The 14,919-nt window shown below is 43.6% G+C and overlaps 1 protein-coding gene and 1 pseudogene across 8 annotated transcripts in view; one reads left to right on the forward strand and one right to left on the reverse strand.

The window, feature by feature from the left end:
• CPLANE1 (ciliogenesis and planar polarity effector complex subunit 1) overlaps window positions 1-14,919 on the reverse strand; it is a 92,084-nt gene that overhangs the window by 27,449 nt on the left and 49,716 nt on the right. For all 8 annotated transcript variants that reach the window (XM_053914393.2, XM_053914395.2, XM_053914394.2 and 5 more), the window contains 7 exons: window positions 13,265-13,454; window positions 10,273-10,566; window positions 9,338-10,102; window positions 8,064-8,231; window positions 6,909-7,019; window positions 5,687-5,741; window positions 2,895-2,999 (listed from right to left, as the gene is read on the reverse strand). In XM_053914393.2, coding sequence (XP_053770368.1) covers window positions 2,895-2,999; window positions 5,687-5,741; window positions 6,909-7,019; window positions 8,064-8,231; window positions 9,338-10,102; window positions 10,273-10,566; window positions 13,265-13,454 — 1,688 coding nt within the window. The remainder of the gene's footprint in view (window positions 1-2,894; window positions 3,000-5,686; window positions 5,742-6,908; window positions 7,020-8,063; window positions 8,232-9,337; window positions 10,103-10,272; window positions 10,567-13,264; window positions 13,455-14,919) is intronic.
• On the forward strand, window positions 11,180-11,574 carry LOC112320916 (large ribosomal subunit protein eL31-like; annotated as a pseudogene).

A 14,919-nucleotide genomic window follows, 5' to 3' on the forward strand; every position in this document is an offset into this window, starting at 1 on the left:
TTTAAAAAAAATAAATAAAAATAACAAAGAAATTAGTTTAATATTTTATGGCACAGATGGAAGAAGGAATATGCTTTCAAAGAACTTTCTGATGACACAAAAATGTTTGGCATAAGTAGAAATCAAAGTGAAAAGGAAAGGATACAAAACGCAGGTAACCCTGGTTACCGAAATCGAATCCACTCCTGAAAATGTGCTGCACAGTCAGACAGCAGGAGATTGTACTGCATTGTGTCTGGTGGGGGAACAGTTGTCCCAGCCCATCCCGCACTCCAAACACCGTTAAACACTTAAACCCCTGGATATCTATCCATCAAGGGTTACCAAATAATATAAAGCATTTTAAACATCACTTCTTAATTAACATTCATTTAACCCATTAATTTGTGTACACTATGCAATAATACTGAACATACCAGATATAAGTTACCTTCAACACCACAGCAAACACATGTTGGGTTGGCCAAAAAGTTCATTTGGTTTTTCCTGTAAGATGGCTGTAGTAGCCCCTGGTTGTCTTTAACTTCATTCAAAACAAGTTTGTTAGACTGTATTGTGACAGCTGCCATAGCAGGATGCATTTTAAAAAACCCTATAAAATGGTGAATTTTTGTGTAGCCATTTTAATCTTGAAGATGGAAGAAAATACATGATATTTTTGGCATTTTATGCTTTATTATTTCAAGAATGGTAAAAAAGCAACTGAAGCCAAAAATAAAAAATTGTGCAGTGTATGGAGAGGGTGCCGTGACTGATCAAATGTGTCATAAGTGGTTTGTGAAGTTTCATGCTGGAGATTTCTCCCTGGACGATGCTCCATAGACAGGTAGACCGACCAGTTGAAGTTGGTAGCGATCAGATCAAAACGAGACGTTAGCCCTGTCTAGTGTGGCTCAGTGGATTGAGCGCCAGCCTGTAAACCAAAGGGTCACTGGTTCGATTCCCAGTCAGGGTACATGTCTGCGTTGTGGGCCAGGTTCCCAGTGTGGGGCACCTGAGAGGCAACAACACACTGACGTTTCTCTCCCTGTCTTTCTTTCTCCTTGACCCCTCCTTTCCCCCCGTCTAAAAATAAATAAAATCTTAAAAAAAAAAAAAGACAACGAGATGTTACTTGAGAACAATTAACATTATACCCTGTAAGAGCTGACATACTCAAAATATCCAGATCAAGCATTGAAAATCATTTGCACCAGCTTGGTTACATTAATCACTTTGATGTTTGGGTTCCACATAAGCTAAGCAAAAAAAAGCCTTCTTGACCATATTTCCACATGCAATTCTCCACTGAAATTAACAAAAACGTTCCGGTTTTAAAACAAATTGTAATGGGTGATAAAAAGTGGATAGTTTACAATATTGTGGAACAGAAGAGATCATGGGGCAAGCGAAATGAACCACCACTGACCACACCAAAAGCTGGTCTTCACCCACAGACGGTGATGTTTTGTATACGGTGGGATTGGAAGGGAGTCCTCTATTTATGAGCTCCTTCCAGAAAACTAAATGATTAATTCCAACAAGTACTGCTCCCAATTAGACCAACTGAAAGCAGCACTCAACGAAAAGCATCTGGAATTAGTCAACTGAAAACATATAACCTCCCATCAGGATAACATAAGACCACATGTTTCTTTGATGACCAGGCAAAAACTGTTACAGTCTGGCTGGGAAGTTCTGATTCATCCGCTGTATTCACCAGACATGGCACCTTCAGATTTCCACTTATTTCAGGCTTTCCAAAATTCTGTTCATGGAAAAAATGTCAACTCCCTGGAAGACTGCAAAAGGCACCTGGGACAGTGCTTTGCTCAAAAAGGTAAAAAGTTTTGGGAAGATGGAATTATGAAGTTGCCTGAAAGACAACAGAAGGCAGTGGAACAAAAGGGTGAATACGTGGTTCAATAAAGTTCTGGTGAAAATGAAAAATGTGTCTTTTATTTTAACTTAAAACCAAATGAACTTTTTGGCCAATATAATACTATAAAGTAAACAAACAATGAAATAACATGTTAAGAATACACTCCAAGTGGAAAGTGTCCCAAGGTACCTGGGAAAAAACCAAACCCTGGAGCCCGTAAAGGGTTAAACTCTTAGGGGGAACAGCAGTGACCTCCAGGGGACGGGTGTGCAGACAGTGAGGAGTTCACGGGTACCACGCACATACGTGTCTAGGTAACATGTCCACAAGAAGACAAAAAGCACCAAAACCTTACTTCTGAGAGGTGTGATTATAGTTAATTTCTTCTTCATAGCTTGCTACATTATCCCTGCTACAATGATCGCACATTATTTTGACACCCAATAGATACTTTACAGTAATATAAAATCAGAGGTTTAAAAAGGCACAGAGTTCCACACACATAGATAAGAATCATTGCGACACGAAGGGCAGAGAGAACTCATATTTACATAGAAATCTGTGAAAAAAAGGGATCTGCCAGACCACATTCCAAACAGCTTCTCCCACATCTCGTGCCTCTGTTCTTGGGCACAGTTACACACACCCTTCCCACAGGGATGCAATCTAGTCCTCTTCCTGCCTCAGTTTACCAGCCTCAGATCCAGGCCTCTCAATCATACACATGAGTTTCCTACCAGGGAAGGCAACTAATGACACCAAGTGTCCAAATTCAGAGCATCACTTCTACTGATTTAGGACGTAGCCCGTGGCATTCTTGAACAAACTTCTCTATTATGTTGTAAGTTATCGTAAATGCCATTTGAAATTTGATTTTAAGTTTACAATTTGTAAAGTATATACCAGGGTTCGGTCAGCGATGAGTCAGCAATACCACTTAATTTAAAATTCCCTTTAAATCACTGTCAAGAAAATGTCTAAACATATTAAATGTTGCAAATGTATGAGCTGTAAACATTACAGTACAAGTTACCTGGGTCTGTATTTGTACTCGCATCCTGACGCTCCAGTGCTTTCTTTCTCACAGAGGCCATGAAATGCAGTCCAGCTGGAGTGGTAACATCATCTTGCAGCATTTCTCAAATAGAACACGAAACATCGGGAGCAAGCGTGAGAGCCCGTGCATTACCAGGAGCCCCAGGGGTCCTAACTCCAGGGAGGGGAGGTGTGGGTGTTAAGGTGTTATCAAAGGGGACTTTCTGAGAAGAGGTGGTGTCTAAGTGGATTCGCAAAGGCAGCACAGTGGAACTGAAACAAGAGCTGTGGAGGACCCCGTGTCCAGCCTCAACATGGACACTCTTCTGGCTGAGGGCGGCCCAGGGACTGCTAAGGGGGAAGTGAGAGGGGGCATGCTGTCCTAGAAACACCGCCTCAGCCGGCCCAGGGAACAGTAGCTCAGAGAGGGTGACGCTGGAATGAGGCAAGTGGACGATGAGCTGCTACACAGTGTGCCTCAGCACCCAGCAATGGTGAGGACAGAGGCGAGAGGCAGTGAGGAATTGCAAAGGATGGAGAACAGGCAAGAGCTGGTGGAAGAGCTCAGCAGGAGGTAGGATCAAAGTCCAAAGTCTATTACGGGAGTTTGAGTTTAGATGTGGATTTTCCTGGGCGATCACCCAGGGAGACGAAGTAGAATGAGACAGTATCGATTATGGTTATGTTGTAATATAATAAAAAATATGCATTTGGTCTTCGTCCTTGGTTCCAAGCAGTGTCCCTAAACCCTTAGAAAGGTCTGAGTGTGACAGGAGTGTCTTTCAGTATTCACGATGGGCCCCTGCGATCACTGCTTGGTGTATGCTCCTGCAGTGACTCTTGGCAGGCCCCAGAGCCTGCAGACGGGATCGGCCCAGAGGACCAACCATGTGGTCAGAGGGTTACAACAATCAGCCCCGCCCCACCCCACCATTGGAGTTCAATCACCAACGGCCAACGCTGTAAGCACTCATGCCTATATAATGAAACTTAAAGAAAAAATCCTGCAACAACAAGGCTAAGGGGGCTTCTGGGTTGATGAGCAGGTGGAGGTGCTGGGAGGGTGTGCGAGCTCTCCGTCCCCACCCCCCCACACCTTGCTCTATGCCTCTCTTCCAACCGGAAGTTCCTGAGTTGCAACCCCTGGAATAAAATTGCAATCATAAATGAATCCCTTTCCTGAGCTTTGGGGTTATTCAGGCAAATTAGCAAACCTGGAAGAGGTGGTCATGGAAACCCCCAAATTTGCAGTTGGCCAGGCAGCAATGTATCTGAAATGGGGAGTCTTTCAGGACTGAGCCCTTAACCTGTGGGGTCTGTATTGGAATTACACTGAATTAGTTGTATGAGACCCAGTTGGTATCAGGGAATCGGAGAATTACTGTTTGGAATGACACAATACACACTCACTGGGCTACTATGCAGTCATTAAATAAGACATCGTAGAATATCAATCGCCTGACTACTGGTATGTGAAAACAAGTAATGTATAAGCAAGTAGAAGAGGTATTCTTTACATACAGGAGTCCAGGGGCACAATCGGTTAGTACACGGTGTGTGTACCAATTGGTGTATACACACATCAGTGTATTTGCAGATATATGTGAGCAGGAGACTCAGAAAACAACCCCTACAAGAATGTAACACTAGCTATCTCTAGACAGATTATGGGAGATTTAAATATCTTTTTATTCCCTATTTGTGTTTTCTACATTTTCTCCGGTGAACATGGATTACCTTTAATAAGCAAAAAAATGTTATTAAGAATGAAAAAGGGGCTTTAAGACAAGTGAGTGGGAAAGAAGAATACAGGCAGATTAGGAAGCTGAGGGACGGAAGCTGGGCAGGTCAGTTAGGGGGCAGCTGTGTGGTTTAGAGCACAGGCCAGATGCGGGGCAGGGACATCGAGAGGGGAGGACCTGGTCAGGGACGAAGCGAAGAAATGGGGCAACAGAGGTGGCAGACGAAGCAGGGCTGACTGCACTGGTCAAGAGAAGGTGGCATCAGTAGCAGGAAGATGTCAGCTTAAAGTCGGGACGTGTGGAATTTAAGGTGGAATTAGGACAGAAAGATGAGAGAGGGCAGGTGTATGAGTGTCACCCAAGTAATTTGGGAGCTGAAGTCACAAGAGCAAATGGTCTCACGTCCGTCCTCAGGAGTGTTCGTGTGTACGTGTGTGAAAACTACCAAGGAGAAAGCCTTGGGGAATACAAACACTCATTCAGTGGCAGGAAATAAACCGACCAGTCGAAGAAAGAAAATTATTTTTGTTCTATTTACTACTCATAAGCAAGTTACCTTTTTCTGAACTGACTGCATTATTTTAATGTGCGTGTATTTTCTGTGATGACTCCATCCCTAGGCACGTCTTCCCACAACTCCCTTTCAGGCCTTGTATGTATCAGGGTGCGATTCTAACTGATTGCATTGCTCTGCTGTAGTGGCTGGCCACCTGGTTCTGTAAGGGGCAGGCAGTAAGTGTTTCAGGCTTTGTGAGCCACGTGGTGCCTTTCTGCAAGACTGAGTCCCACTCCAACACAGCGGTCAGGGGCGAGGCGTAAACCAAAGGGCATGGCTGTGTTTCAGTAAAACTCGTTTCTGAAAACAGGCACGGTCTGCATCCGGCCTGCGGGCCACAGCTTGTCAAGGAGAACGCATCAGCACACACCCCCGATCTTGTCAGCGACATTGTGAGCATTTAGTCCCAGGGTTATCTACATATTTCCAGATCTCTGGAAAGCTGAGGTTAACTCTGAACGCGGACATTGCACGGATCACCCATATACATACCAAGGGGGATTTCAAAGTCGTCCAAAGGCTGGGAACCACGCTGTTCTCGCTGCTCCTAAATGAATCCCCAAGCAATCAGTCTAAGATTAACTCAGTGGCATTTATTATTTTGAAAAAATACATAATAGTTAAGAGAACCGTTAATTCTTAGGAATAGGTTAAATCTCCTAATTCTAGAAATATTACTCTATCAAGTTTTTTACTCTATCAAAGCAACTCTACAAAGGAGCTCACAAAACACACAAGTCAAACAATAATTAGAGAGCATTCCCAATTTAATGCAGGAACTAAATTCCGAAGTGCAATTCTCTGCTGCCGAGCAGTCTTAACACCCAGATAGAACCTCCGTTGTACCAAATTATTCATGCATTCAACTGAGCCTGCAGACATGCTTTTGAGGACTTTATGAAATAAATGGACCTTTTAAAAATTCATGTAAACAAAACTGTTTCAGTTTAATCTGTTGTTGCAAAAATAGGTAAATAAGGTCACCAAATTTAGAAGGAATGCTTGAAAAGATTTGATTGAAAATATAGGTTACAGCAAGTAGGGAAAGAAGGGAAGGGCCAGGTCAAGGAACAGGTATAAAGGACCCATGGGCATGGACAACAGGGTGGGGTCTCACTGTGGGAGCAGGGGGGCGGGGCCGGGGAGAGCAGAGGGGGAACATTGGGACAACTGTAAGAGAACAACAATAATAAATTAAATTAAAAAATAAAATATAATAAAATTTTAAAAATAAAATAAAATACCAAATTAACCATATTATTTACCAAAATAATCCCCTGTATCATCTCAATGATTTACAAAGTGGAATGTTAGATATAGGGACTTGGTTTTAAAAATGTAAATATACTTCTAAAATATAAAAAAATAAAATAAAATATTGGTTACATAACAAACCCATATTGGGGACATCTTAGAGGAACCTAAAACACATAAGTTCACTGAAATAAGAGAAACCCAAATAACATATAATGTGCACTAAGATGTCACAGAAAAAACAGAGTGATTTCAAATATAAGAAAGTCACCTGGGCAGCTGCTCTAAAGCACAGTTTGATTTACCATCAAGTTGTTCCACTTCACAACTGTGTGCCTGTCGCTCCTGGAAGAAGAGGCCAGGGAGGGGCTCTGCCTACATTTAAAGGTGCAGAGTCCGCTCGTCACAGGCAGTGACATTCTGAACTCTGCGCAGGCACGCCGCGAGAGGGAAGGCATACCTTGGGTTGTGGAACTATTTCTGAATCCTCATCTGGCTGGAAAGTCACACCTGGTTTTGTCCCTAGTTTCTCTGATCGCTTTTCTTGCAGCTCTTTCTCAGCTCGTCGTCTCTGCCTGTGAAAAACAACAAGCAAAGTGTCAAATAAATTTTAACTATTTTAGAAACATCCATTTTTCATTTGAATCAGGCTGTATAGGGAGACTGTTATGAAAGTATTGTCAATGGCATTTAATTAAATTAGCAAGATACTCTGCCACAATATAAGCAAATAGAGTAGAAGTCAGGGACGCATGACAATTATTTCCAGCTCTTCTGCTGAACTGACTTTTCTGTGTAAGTCACTGGAATGTCAGGTCAGAATTACACCCTGCAGGTGATTTTCAAACTCCTTTTCCTGCAGATTCTAAGGGGGCCCCAGGGGCCCTATCGGATGCCTCCATTCACATACCCCAGGACATTAAGCACACTTAGTCCCCTCAGTGAAATCCCAGTGGGGGGAGGGGCCAGGAAGAGGGCCTAAACAGTTAGACTTTGAAGAGGGAATACCTGGAAAGGGTGGAAGGAAGGAACCATTGCCAGAAAGACAGCACTGACAACAGGGTGTGGAGTCTGATAAACGTGAACATTTTATTCCTAGACTCAGAAACCACCTACTAGTCAATACACATGGGGAACAACCACTATGAGTAAGACTGTAAATGCTCCTCACTGTAAGTCCCGGCCTCCTTTCCACATGCACAGTTCCCGTACTTCCCCTCCTCCCTCCGGGAGAAGAGTCAGGGGACAGGGGAAGGTGAGTGACAATGAGCATCCACTCTGTATATTGCTGAGGACATGGACTATTGCACGGGAGAGCAAACATTTGTGCTGCAAAGGTAACTGTTCGTCCTGTTACAGGAAGATGTGAGCGAGTCCTCCAGCCCATGAATGCCAGGAAAGAAGTTAATAAAATGGAAAAAATAATAGTATTTGTCTCTCACAACACAGGAATTTTCCTCATCACAAGAAGTGTTCAAATGCAAGACTCCTGACAAGTCTGCAATTGTGTTTGGGTTGGAGGTCGAACCAGTTAATGTCCATCCTTACATGTGTATGATATTAACTAAAAATCCTGCAGGCATGTGATAGTCTCAAATCAAATGTCACTTGAAACTTGCCTTTTTTCGCCGCCCTTTCCTTTCCTCGCTTCCGAAGTTTCCGCTGTGCTCTTGACAAGTGGACGGTGTCCAGGATCACCTGGCTCAGGTACACCACGTGGTTTCGGAGGGCTTTGTCTAAACTCAGCGAGGTTTTCCACTGGAGGAAGTTGTGGGGTTTTGTACTATAAGAAAGAAAAGAAAGCATATTAATTTAAAACTACACACCTCAATTATGCAGTTAGTTAAAAAATTGACAAAAATATTTGTTTAAGTTAAACGAAGATGTCCAAGAGATAGAACATGTCTAAGAAAACGAATTGATTAGAGGGTAAGATGAATAACCTGATCTTAAAGAATAAATGATTTTGGAATGCTGGAAATTTCAACTGGGTTGTCCTATTTCAAAAACTAAGCTGTAAGTCCTGTCTTCCTAATTTTGTTCCAGTTAAAGATCGCTTACAAATGAGATTACGGCATCAGCTGTAACACTCTGGGCAACAGCAGGAGCGGGCCAGGCGGAGTCACGGCAGGTGCTGCGGGTGGGGACTCGGGGATTCGTGATACCACTCTGACAACATTCCTGTAAATTCTTGTCGAAATCTGTCTTTCTACTCCCTTAATCCTTTCTTTTCTGTTCATAATGTGTTCAGAAGAAAAGAAGGCATGGGAAGTACTTTTTCTAAGAAATGACCATTTCTTTTCCCAGGAATATCTTCAAATCTTAGAAATGCACCAGGAAATAAATTACTCAATGACCTTCCTACAATGTACTGACAACTTACAAAATTAGAACCTAAACAAACAACTTGAATTTCATAAATCAAAGGCTTTGGTGGGTTTATTAGGAGTTAATCTCTGTGTTTTAAGTACTTTAAAAAGACATCATCTTTTATATGTGCAACACAGACCTGAGTCTACTTAACAGTTTTAACCTCTAACAGATTTGAAGGCAATAATACACAATTGCTAAGAACCTCAACCAATGCTCTCTATCCTCCACACACATGCACGAATAAATATACTGGTCATTTATTTCACTACTTATTTCTTCTGTGAGTAGAAGACGTGTGTGAAAGAGCTAAGCAAATTCTGGTTCTGATGTACAAGAAAGATCTAAACCCTTTAAAATACCCAATTATTATTTAAAACTGGATTTTTTAAGTGTTACCAGTCACAGCAGCATTAGTTTTACAACAGAAATGTGTAGCAGCGTTTCCCTGGGTGCGTGGGGTACACAGTGCGGGACGCACAGGCCTGCGCTCCTGCACCTCCTTGCAGAAGCCATTACCGTGCCCTCCTGTGGGAGGCGGGAGGGAAGTAACGGCAGTCCCAGGTGTTTGCTTCCTTCTGCGGCAGCTCTGAGAGGTACAGAGGGGACTGTGACTGGTGTTCTTGAGACGGAGGGAAATGCACAAGGAGGTGTAAGTTGCAGGTGCAATAATGGAAATCCACAGGAATTCTGAGCAGATGTCTCAAGGGGCCCTGGCTTCACATCAAATACTTTCTTGGGCTTTAAAAATATTGAAGAGTCCTGCTGAGGTGTCAAGTGTTCTTGTCCAATGTGCTGATCCAAGGTCACATGCTTAGGGGTTCCTGTAACGACAGTTTCTGCCCCTCTCTTCTGCTCAGCTGCCTTTGGCATGGCTCCCGCATTATGCTGGCTCAGATCCGGATAGGGCGCTGCAGGAATGTGCGCTGCTCCCTGCAGCAGAGGAGGCTGGGAGGAAGTGGACGGCCCCCAGGCCTCTCTTGGCTGTGGTGGAGGCCCGCAGGGAACTTGCAGAGCTCTTCCTGCAGGGAAGAGAAGGGGCTTATATTCATGTTTAGGCTGAAATTGAAGCAAAGGAAAACCACCATCCGGTCTGAATGTATTTGCAGCTGGGAGAAATCTATGCGTGTTCAGAATGGCAGATGTGAGCAAAAGCTGGAGGTGAGTATTTCCAGCAGGGGCTGTGGGAAAGGAAGTCGTTGGTAAGCTTTCGGATGCTGTAGGCAGTCCGCTATTCCAGGGTTGGCCTTCCAATGGACCAGGAATACTCTCATGTGGAACATTCTGGAAGAAAATAAAAGCTATTATGTATTACAAACCCCTTATTTTGTAAATGATATTCAATATGTCTTGGAGGAGTTGGGATGTAATAACTGCCAAAAATGTTGACTCAAATAACAAAAACCACCACCAGACTACTAGGACATCTTTAGTGGCATTTTGGAATGTGTTACCTGTGACTCTGCATTGCTACTTTGATCAGACTGCACAATTCCTTTCCGACAGGGTGGGCTCTTCCTGCCAGGCTCTCCTGTACGCTCTCCCACGGACGGCGGTTTAATGAATAGCCTCTCCTTTAGATTCCCACTGGTGTCTTCAACATCGCCACTCCCTCCCATCGGGTGTGACACCTGGCTTCCCCCCCGTGGCACACACTGAGACTGCTGAACACATCGATGTCCGTCTGGGAGGTTAGCAAAGGATGACCCTGCGATTTGCATGAGACTCAGGAAGTTGATTTGCTGCAGCTACAATAAAATAAAAATTAAAGAAACATTGAAACTCTAATGAAAAAATACCACAGAATCAACAACAATTGGTTGAGTACTGCACAACAGTCAGAACTTTGTCTTGGTACCTTTAGGGTCCATGAATGCTGAGCAGGAAGCACAGCTGGGAGAGCTTTTTTTTAAACATGAGGAAAAAAAGAACAGCTTCCTGTCTTCAGGAGCTGTCAACTGGGAACATACACTTATGAATGAGACTTGAGACTATTTGTAAAGCAGTGTACACCAATGTCCCAGGGGTCATAAAGGAGTGACCAATGGAGCGGGGTGAGGGTAATTGAAGAATTCCTAAAATGGGCGTGTGTGTGAACAGGTGCTCTGGAAACAAACCAGCAGAGATGAGCAATCAGGGAATGGGAGAGGAAGATGCCATGGAAGGGCCGGCGGGGTGGATGGCAAAAGCACGCACCACGGGTCGACAAACCCTGCTGCACGCTGGATCACCTGAGCAGCACTGAATCCCGGTGGTTGGGTCACACCCCACACCAGCAAACTCAGGATATCTGGGAATGGGAGCCAGGTTTCCTGTGTTTTAAGGTGACCAGGTAGCTTTTCCCAACCTAGGCCCAACACAATGCCTCCCACCACGAAGAAAGGTGAGAAGAAGAAGGGCCTTTCTGCCACCAACGAGGTAGTGACCAGAGAGTACACCATCAGCATCCACAAGCACATCATGGAGTGGGTTCCAAGAAGCGTGCCCTTCAGACATTTGAAGAGATCTGGAAATTTGCCACAAAGGAGATGGGAACTCCAGATGTACGCACTGACACCAGGCTCAACACAGCTGGCTGGGACAAAGGAATTAGGGATGTGCCGCGCCATAGCCAGGTGTGGTTGTCCAGAAAATGTAATGCAGATGGAGATTCACCAAACAGGCTCTATATGTTGGTCCCCTACGTACGTGTCACCACTTTCAAAATTCTACAGACAGTTAATGTGAATGAGAACTCATTGCTGTTTGTTAAATAGTGATAAAATTGAAGGGAAAAAAAGGTAACCAGGTGCTTTAAATGTACAGAAAAGCTTGGGAACCACTATCAGCCACAGACTTAGATGGAACGGGAAATCCACAGCAGGTGGACACAGCAGGTGTCCACAGCAGGTGTAATGAGGGGACAAGTTAGTGCAGCAGTCCTCAAACCTCAGCATGCGTGAGAACCACCGGGAGGGCTTGTCACAGCACGCTTCACTGAGCCTCCCCCCACCCCCACCCAGAGCTGCTAATGTCAGCAGGTCTGGGATGGGGCCTGAGGATGTGTACTTCTGACACCTAGGCGATGGTGATGTCACTGCTCCAGGACTACATTGTGAGGACCAGGGACTTGTGAGGGTGTGGTGGGAAAAGAAGGGAGGTAAAGCTGGTTGAGGGGTCTTTCACGCCCAACAGAAGAATTTGCACCTCATAAAACAAACCAACACAGAAAAGCTGCAGGTTAAAAACAGGTTAGGTTCCCTTCAATTATAAAAGAAAAGCATGCTTATAACAGAAAAAAGTAAAAATAAAAACCATTCATAATCCTATCCCAAAAGATAGCTGATATTTTCTGTGTATTTCACTATTTGTATTTTAAAAAATATATCAAATGGTATACAAATTTGTACCTGACATTTAAGCCGAAAAATACAGTATTAAAACAACATCTGAAGAAGAATGTCCTAGAAAACGCACAGAGAAGATCATGGAAGCGTGAAGTCCTCAGACTCCACGTAAGGTCGGCTACAGCGATAGAAACAGCAAGTGCTGTGCTGACATGTGGGCAGCAGAGTCCGGAGGGCACCCCCAATACCCTGGGCGTGGGCGGAGACACAAGGCAGGGATGACTCTGAGACCGCGACCTTAAAATCTTCTGTCTTCCGAATTCTTTACAGATCTTGTTAAATACACAGGTCAGGGATCAGCAAAGTCCCTAGGTAATCTAACACACAAGTTTGAGAAATGCATCAGAAACTTTAAGCTGTTAAACCAGGTAGTATTATTAAATGGAAAAAGAAAAGGAAAAGGAAAAGGACTGGGGAGAATAAGAATAAAGTCAGTTTCAATAAGTTTCATAGGACAATGGAACGTGTGGAAAAAGTATTCTCATCAGGGCCCGTAGTTCAAAGAAATCAAGAATCACCAATAAAAACGGCATATTATATCACATGAGTAGAGGATTAGATGTGAGGGAAATGAATGTTTAAGGGAGCAAAGCAGTAAAGGAAAATCATTTTAAAGCTTTGGTAGACAGAGAAGAGGAAAACCAGGTGAGAACAAGGTGATGGAAGTCAAAGTGAAAGGTACTTTCAAGTGCAGCTGGCAATTTCAAAACAAGCCAAAACCGGGTTTGAAGGGAAGGACTGTGACGTGACAAGCTGTCTTAGAAACTACTCTGGGCACCTTCGGGCAGGAGCCCGCTGGTCTGCTTTGATCATCCCCCACCTCCCGTTCGAGCGCACCTCGCGCCTGGGCGTCTCCAAGTGCGCAGTGAGAAGCAGGTAGCCCAGCCTGGACTCCAGGCTGTAGAGTTCCGAACTTCTGTCTAACACAGAGAGCCTCAATAGCAAACGCCAGGCAATTTCATGTCAACTTGTCCGTTCTGGAAGTTTGTTTCTATTTTAAAATCTCATGTAGATATCACATGTAGACTTATTACACATATTTATATGGGGATGTGCTTACCTGAACTAACATAAACATTTCGTGTTGGAGCATCTGCCTGACAGAATTGGAAGAATCTGGAAACTGAGCCCTGGGTTCGTCTCTCTGGGGCCTGGGTGCCGGCACAGGTGTGTGTGAAGTGGCACTGGCTCCATTTGACACCAAAGGTGGGTGTGTAGAAGGTGTCTCTTTAAATGCAGAGATCCGCGCACTGCATGGGGGAGCATGTAAATAAAAACCACACATCAGTCAATAAAAAATTAGAAGTCTATGACCTGAACATTATGATCCTACCTTTTTCTTCTACTTTCAAGGCTTTCTAATAGTTCTCCAGAAATTTAAACCCTGAAGCCTATCTTTCCGTGTCTCACACTTGTCGCCCACCAAACATGTGTCGTCAGCAGCTATGCACCTCGGTGCCTCCACTAAGGGATGTGGGTTGTGTAGCCAGTGCGCCGCTGCCACCCCCTGCCCCACCCCCTGCCTGCCCGGGTTACAGACTGGAACAGGTCACACTTGTGATTTACTCTCCTGGTCCCTGGAGGGCCTGAGTTGGAAACCTGTGCGATCATTCTATTTAGCTGTATAGACTATGTAATTTGGTTGAAGAATATTTTCTTTGACTAAATTGAATGACCCAGAATGGAGTCAAGAAAATAGGAAATGTATGGGTTAAAAAATGTTTTAACTCTAAGATGGGGACAGCAAGCCCCTGTGATCCTCATTAGAGGTAAAACAATACTGTGAACATTTCATTTCCCAGCAACTTAGAGTTTATATTTATAATTAAACCTTAACCAACAAAAGAAATCAGGTATGTTTTTTACCTTTTTGGTAGACGACACCCAACCACCCAAGCTGCATCGGTCAGGGCCACTTTTCACTTTTTTAAATAAAATGATTATCTGGAGATGACTCCTTACACATAGCAGGTGCCCAATGTTTTCTAAGCAAGTCAATTTCATAAACTAAATAAGGGAGTGGGCATTATCTCTAAAGAGAAAAGAACCTATTAAATTGAATTTACATTTACTTGGGCTTACTCTCATTTCCCTTCAGCAATATTTGCCTTTTATCAAATATCTAATATTCTCAGTCTCAAAACTTTATTTGGCAAGTCCATGAAAAAGAGGCATTACAACTGACTTGCCTGTTTTAAGACGACTTTATGTTAGCCCTTGCTTTCATCAAGTAGCGAGAAGATAAACTCTAATTATGGGTAATTTCAAAGGAAAGCTGTGTTATATTATCCTCCTTTTCCAGCAAGATTTCTACACACTAAGCACACTATTCAACCTCTGTAAAAGAAACTCAAAAGACAGACCTGGATGAGTCTGTTCTACGGGAGTTACAAGCATTTTAGCCCTGGCCAGGTGCCTCTGTTGGTTGGAGAATTGCCCCGTGCACCAAAAGGTTGCACGTTCAATCCCTGGTCAAGGCACATACCTAGGTTGCGGGTTTGATCCCAGGTCAGGATGCATATGGGAAGCAACCAATGGATGCTTCTCTTTCTCTCTCTAAAATCAATAAACAAATCCTCAGGTGAGGATTATAAAAAATAAAAATAAAAAAGCATTTTCTTTAAAGATTTTATTTATTTTTTTAAAGATTTTATTTTTAGAGAGAGAGGAAGGGAAGGCGAAAAAGAGGGAGAGAAACATCAGTGTGTGGTTGCC

Source organism: Desmodus rotundus, chromosome 1 (assembly GCF_022682495.2).
Source record: "Desmodus rotundus isolate HL8 chromosome 1, HLdesRot8A.1, whole genome shotgun sequence".
In the NCBI taxonomy this organism is placed as follows: domain Eukaryota; kingdom Metazoa; phylum Chordata; class Mammalia; order Chiroptera; family Phyllostomidae; genus Desmodus; species Desmodus rotundus.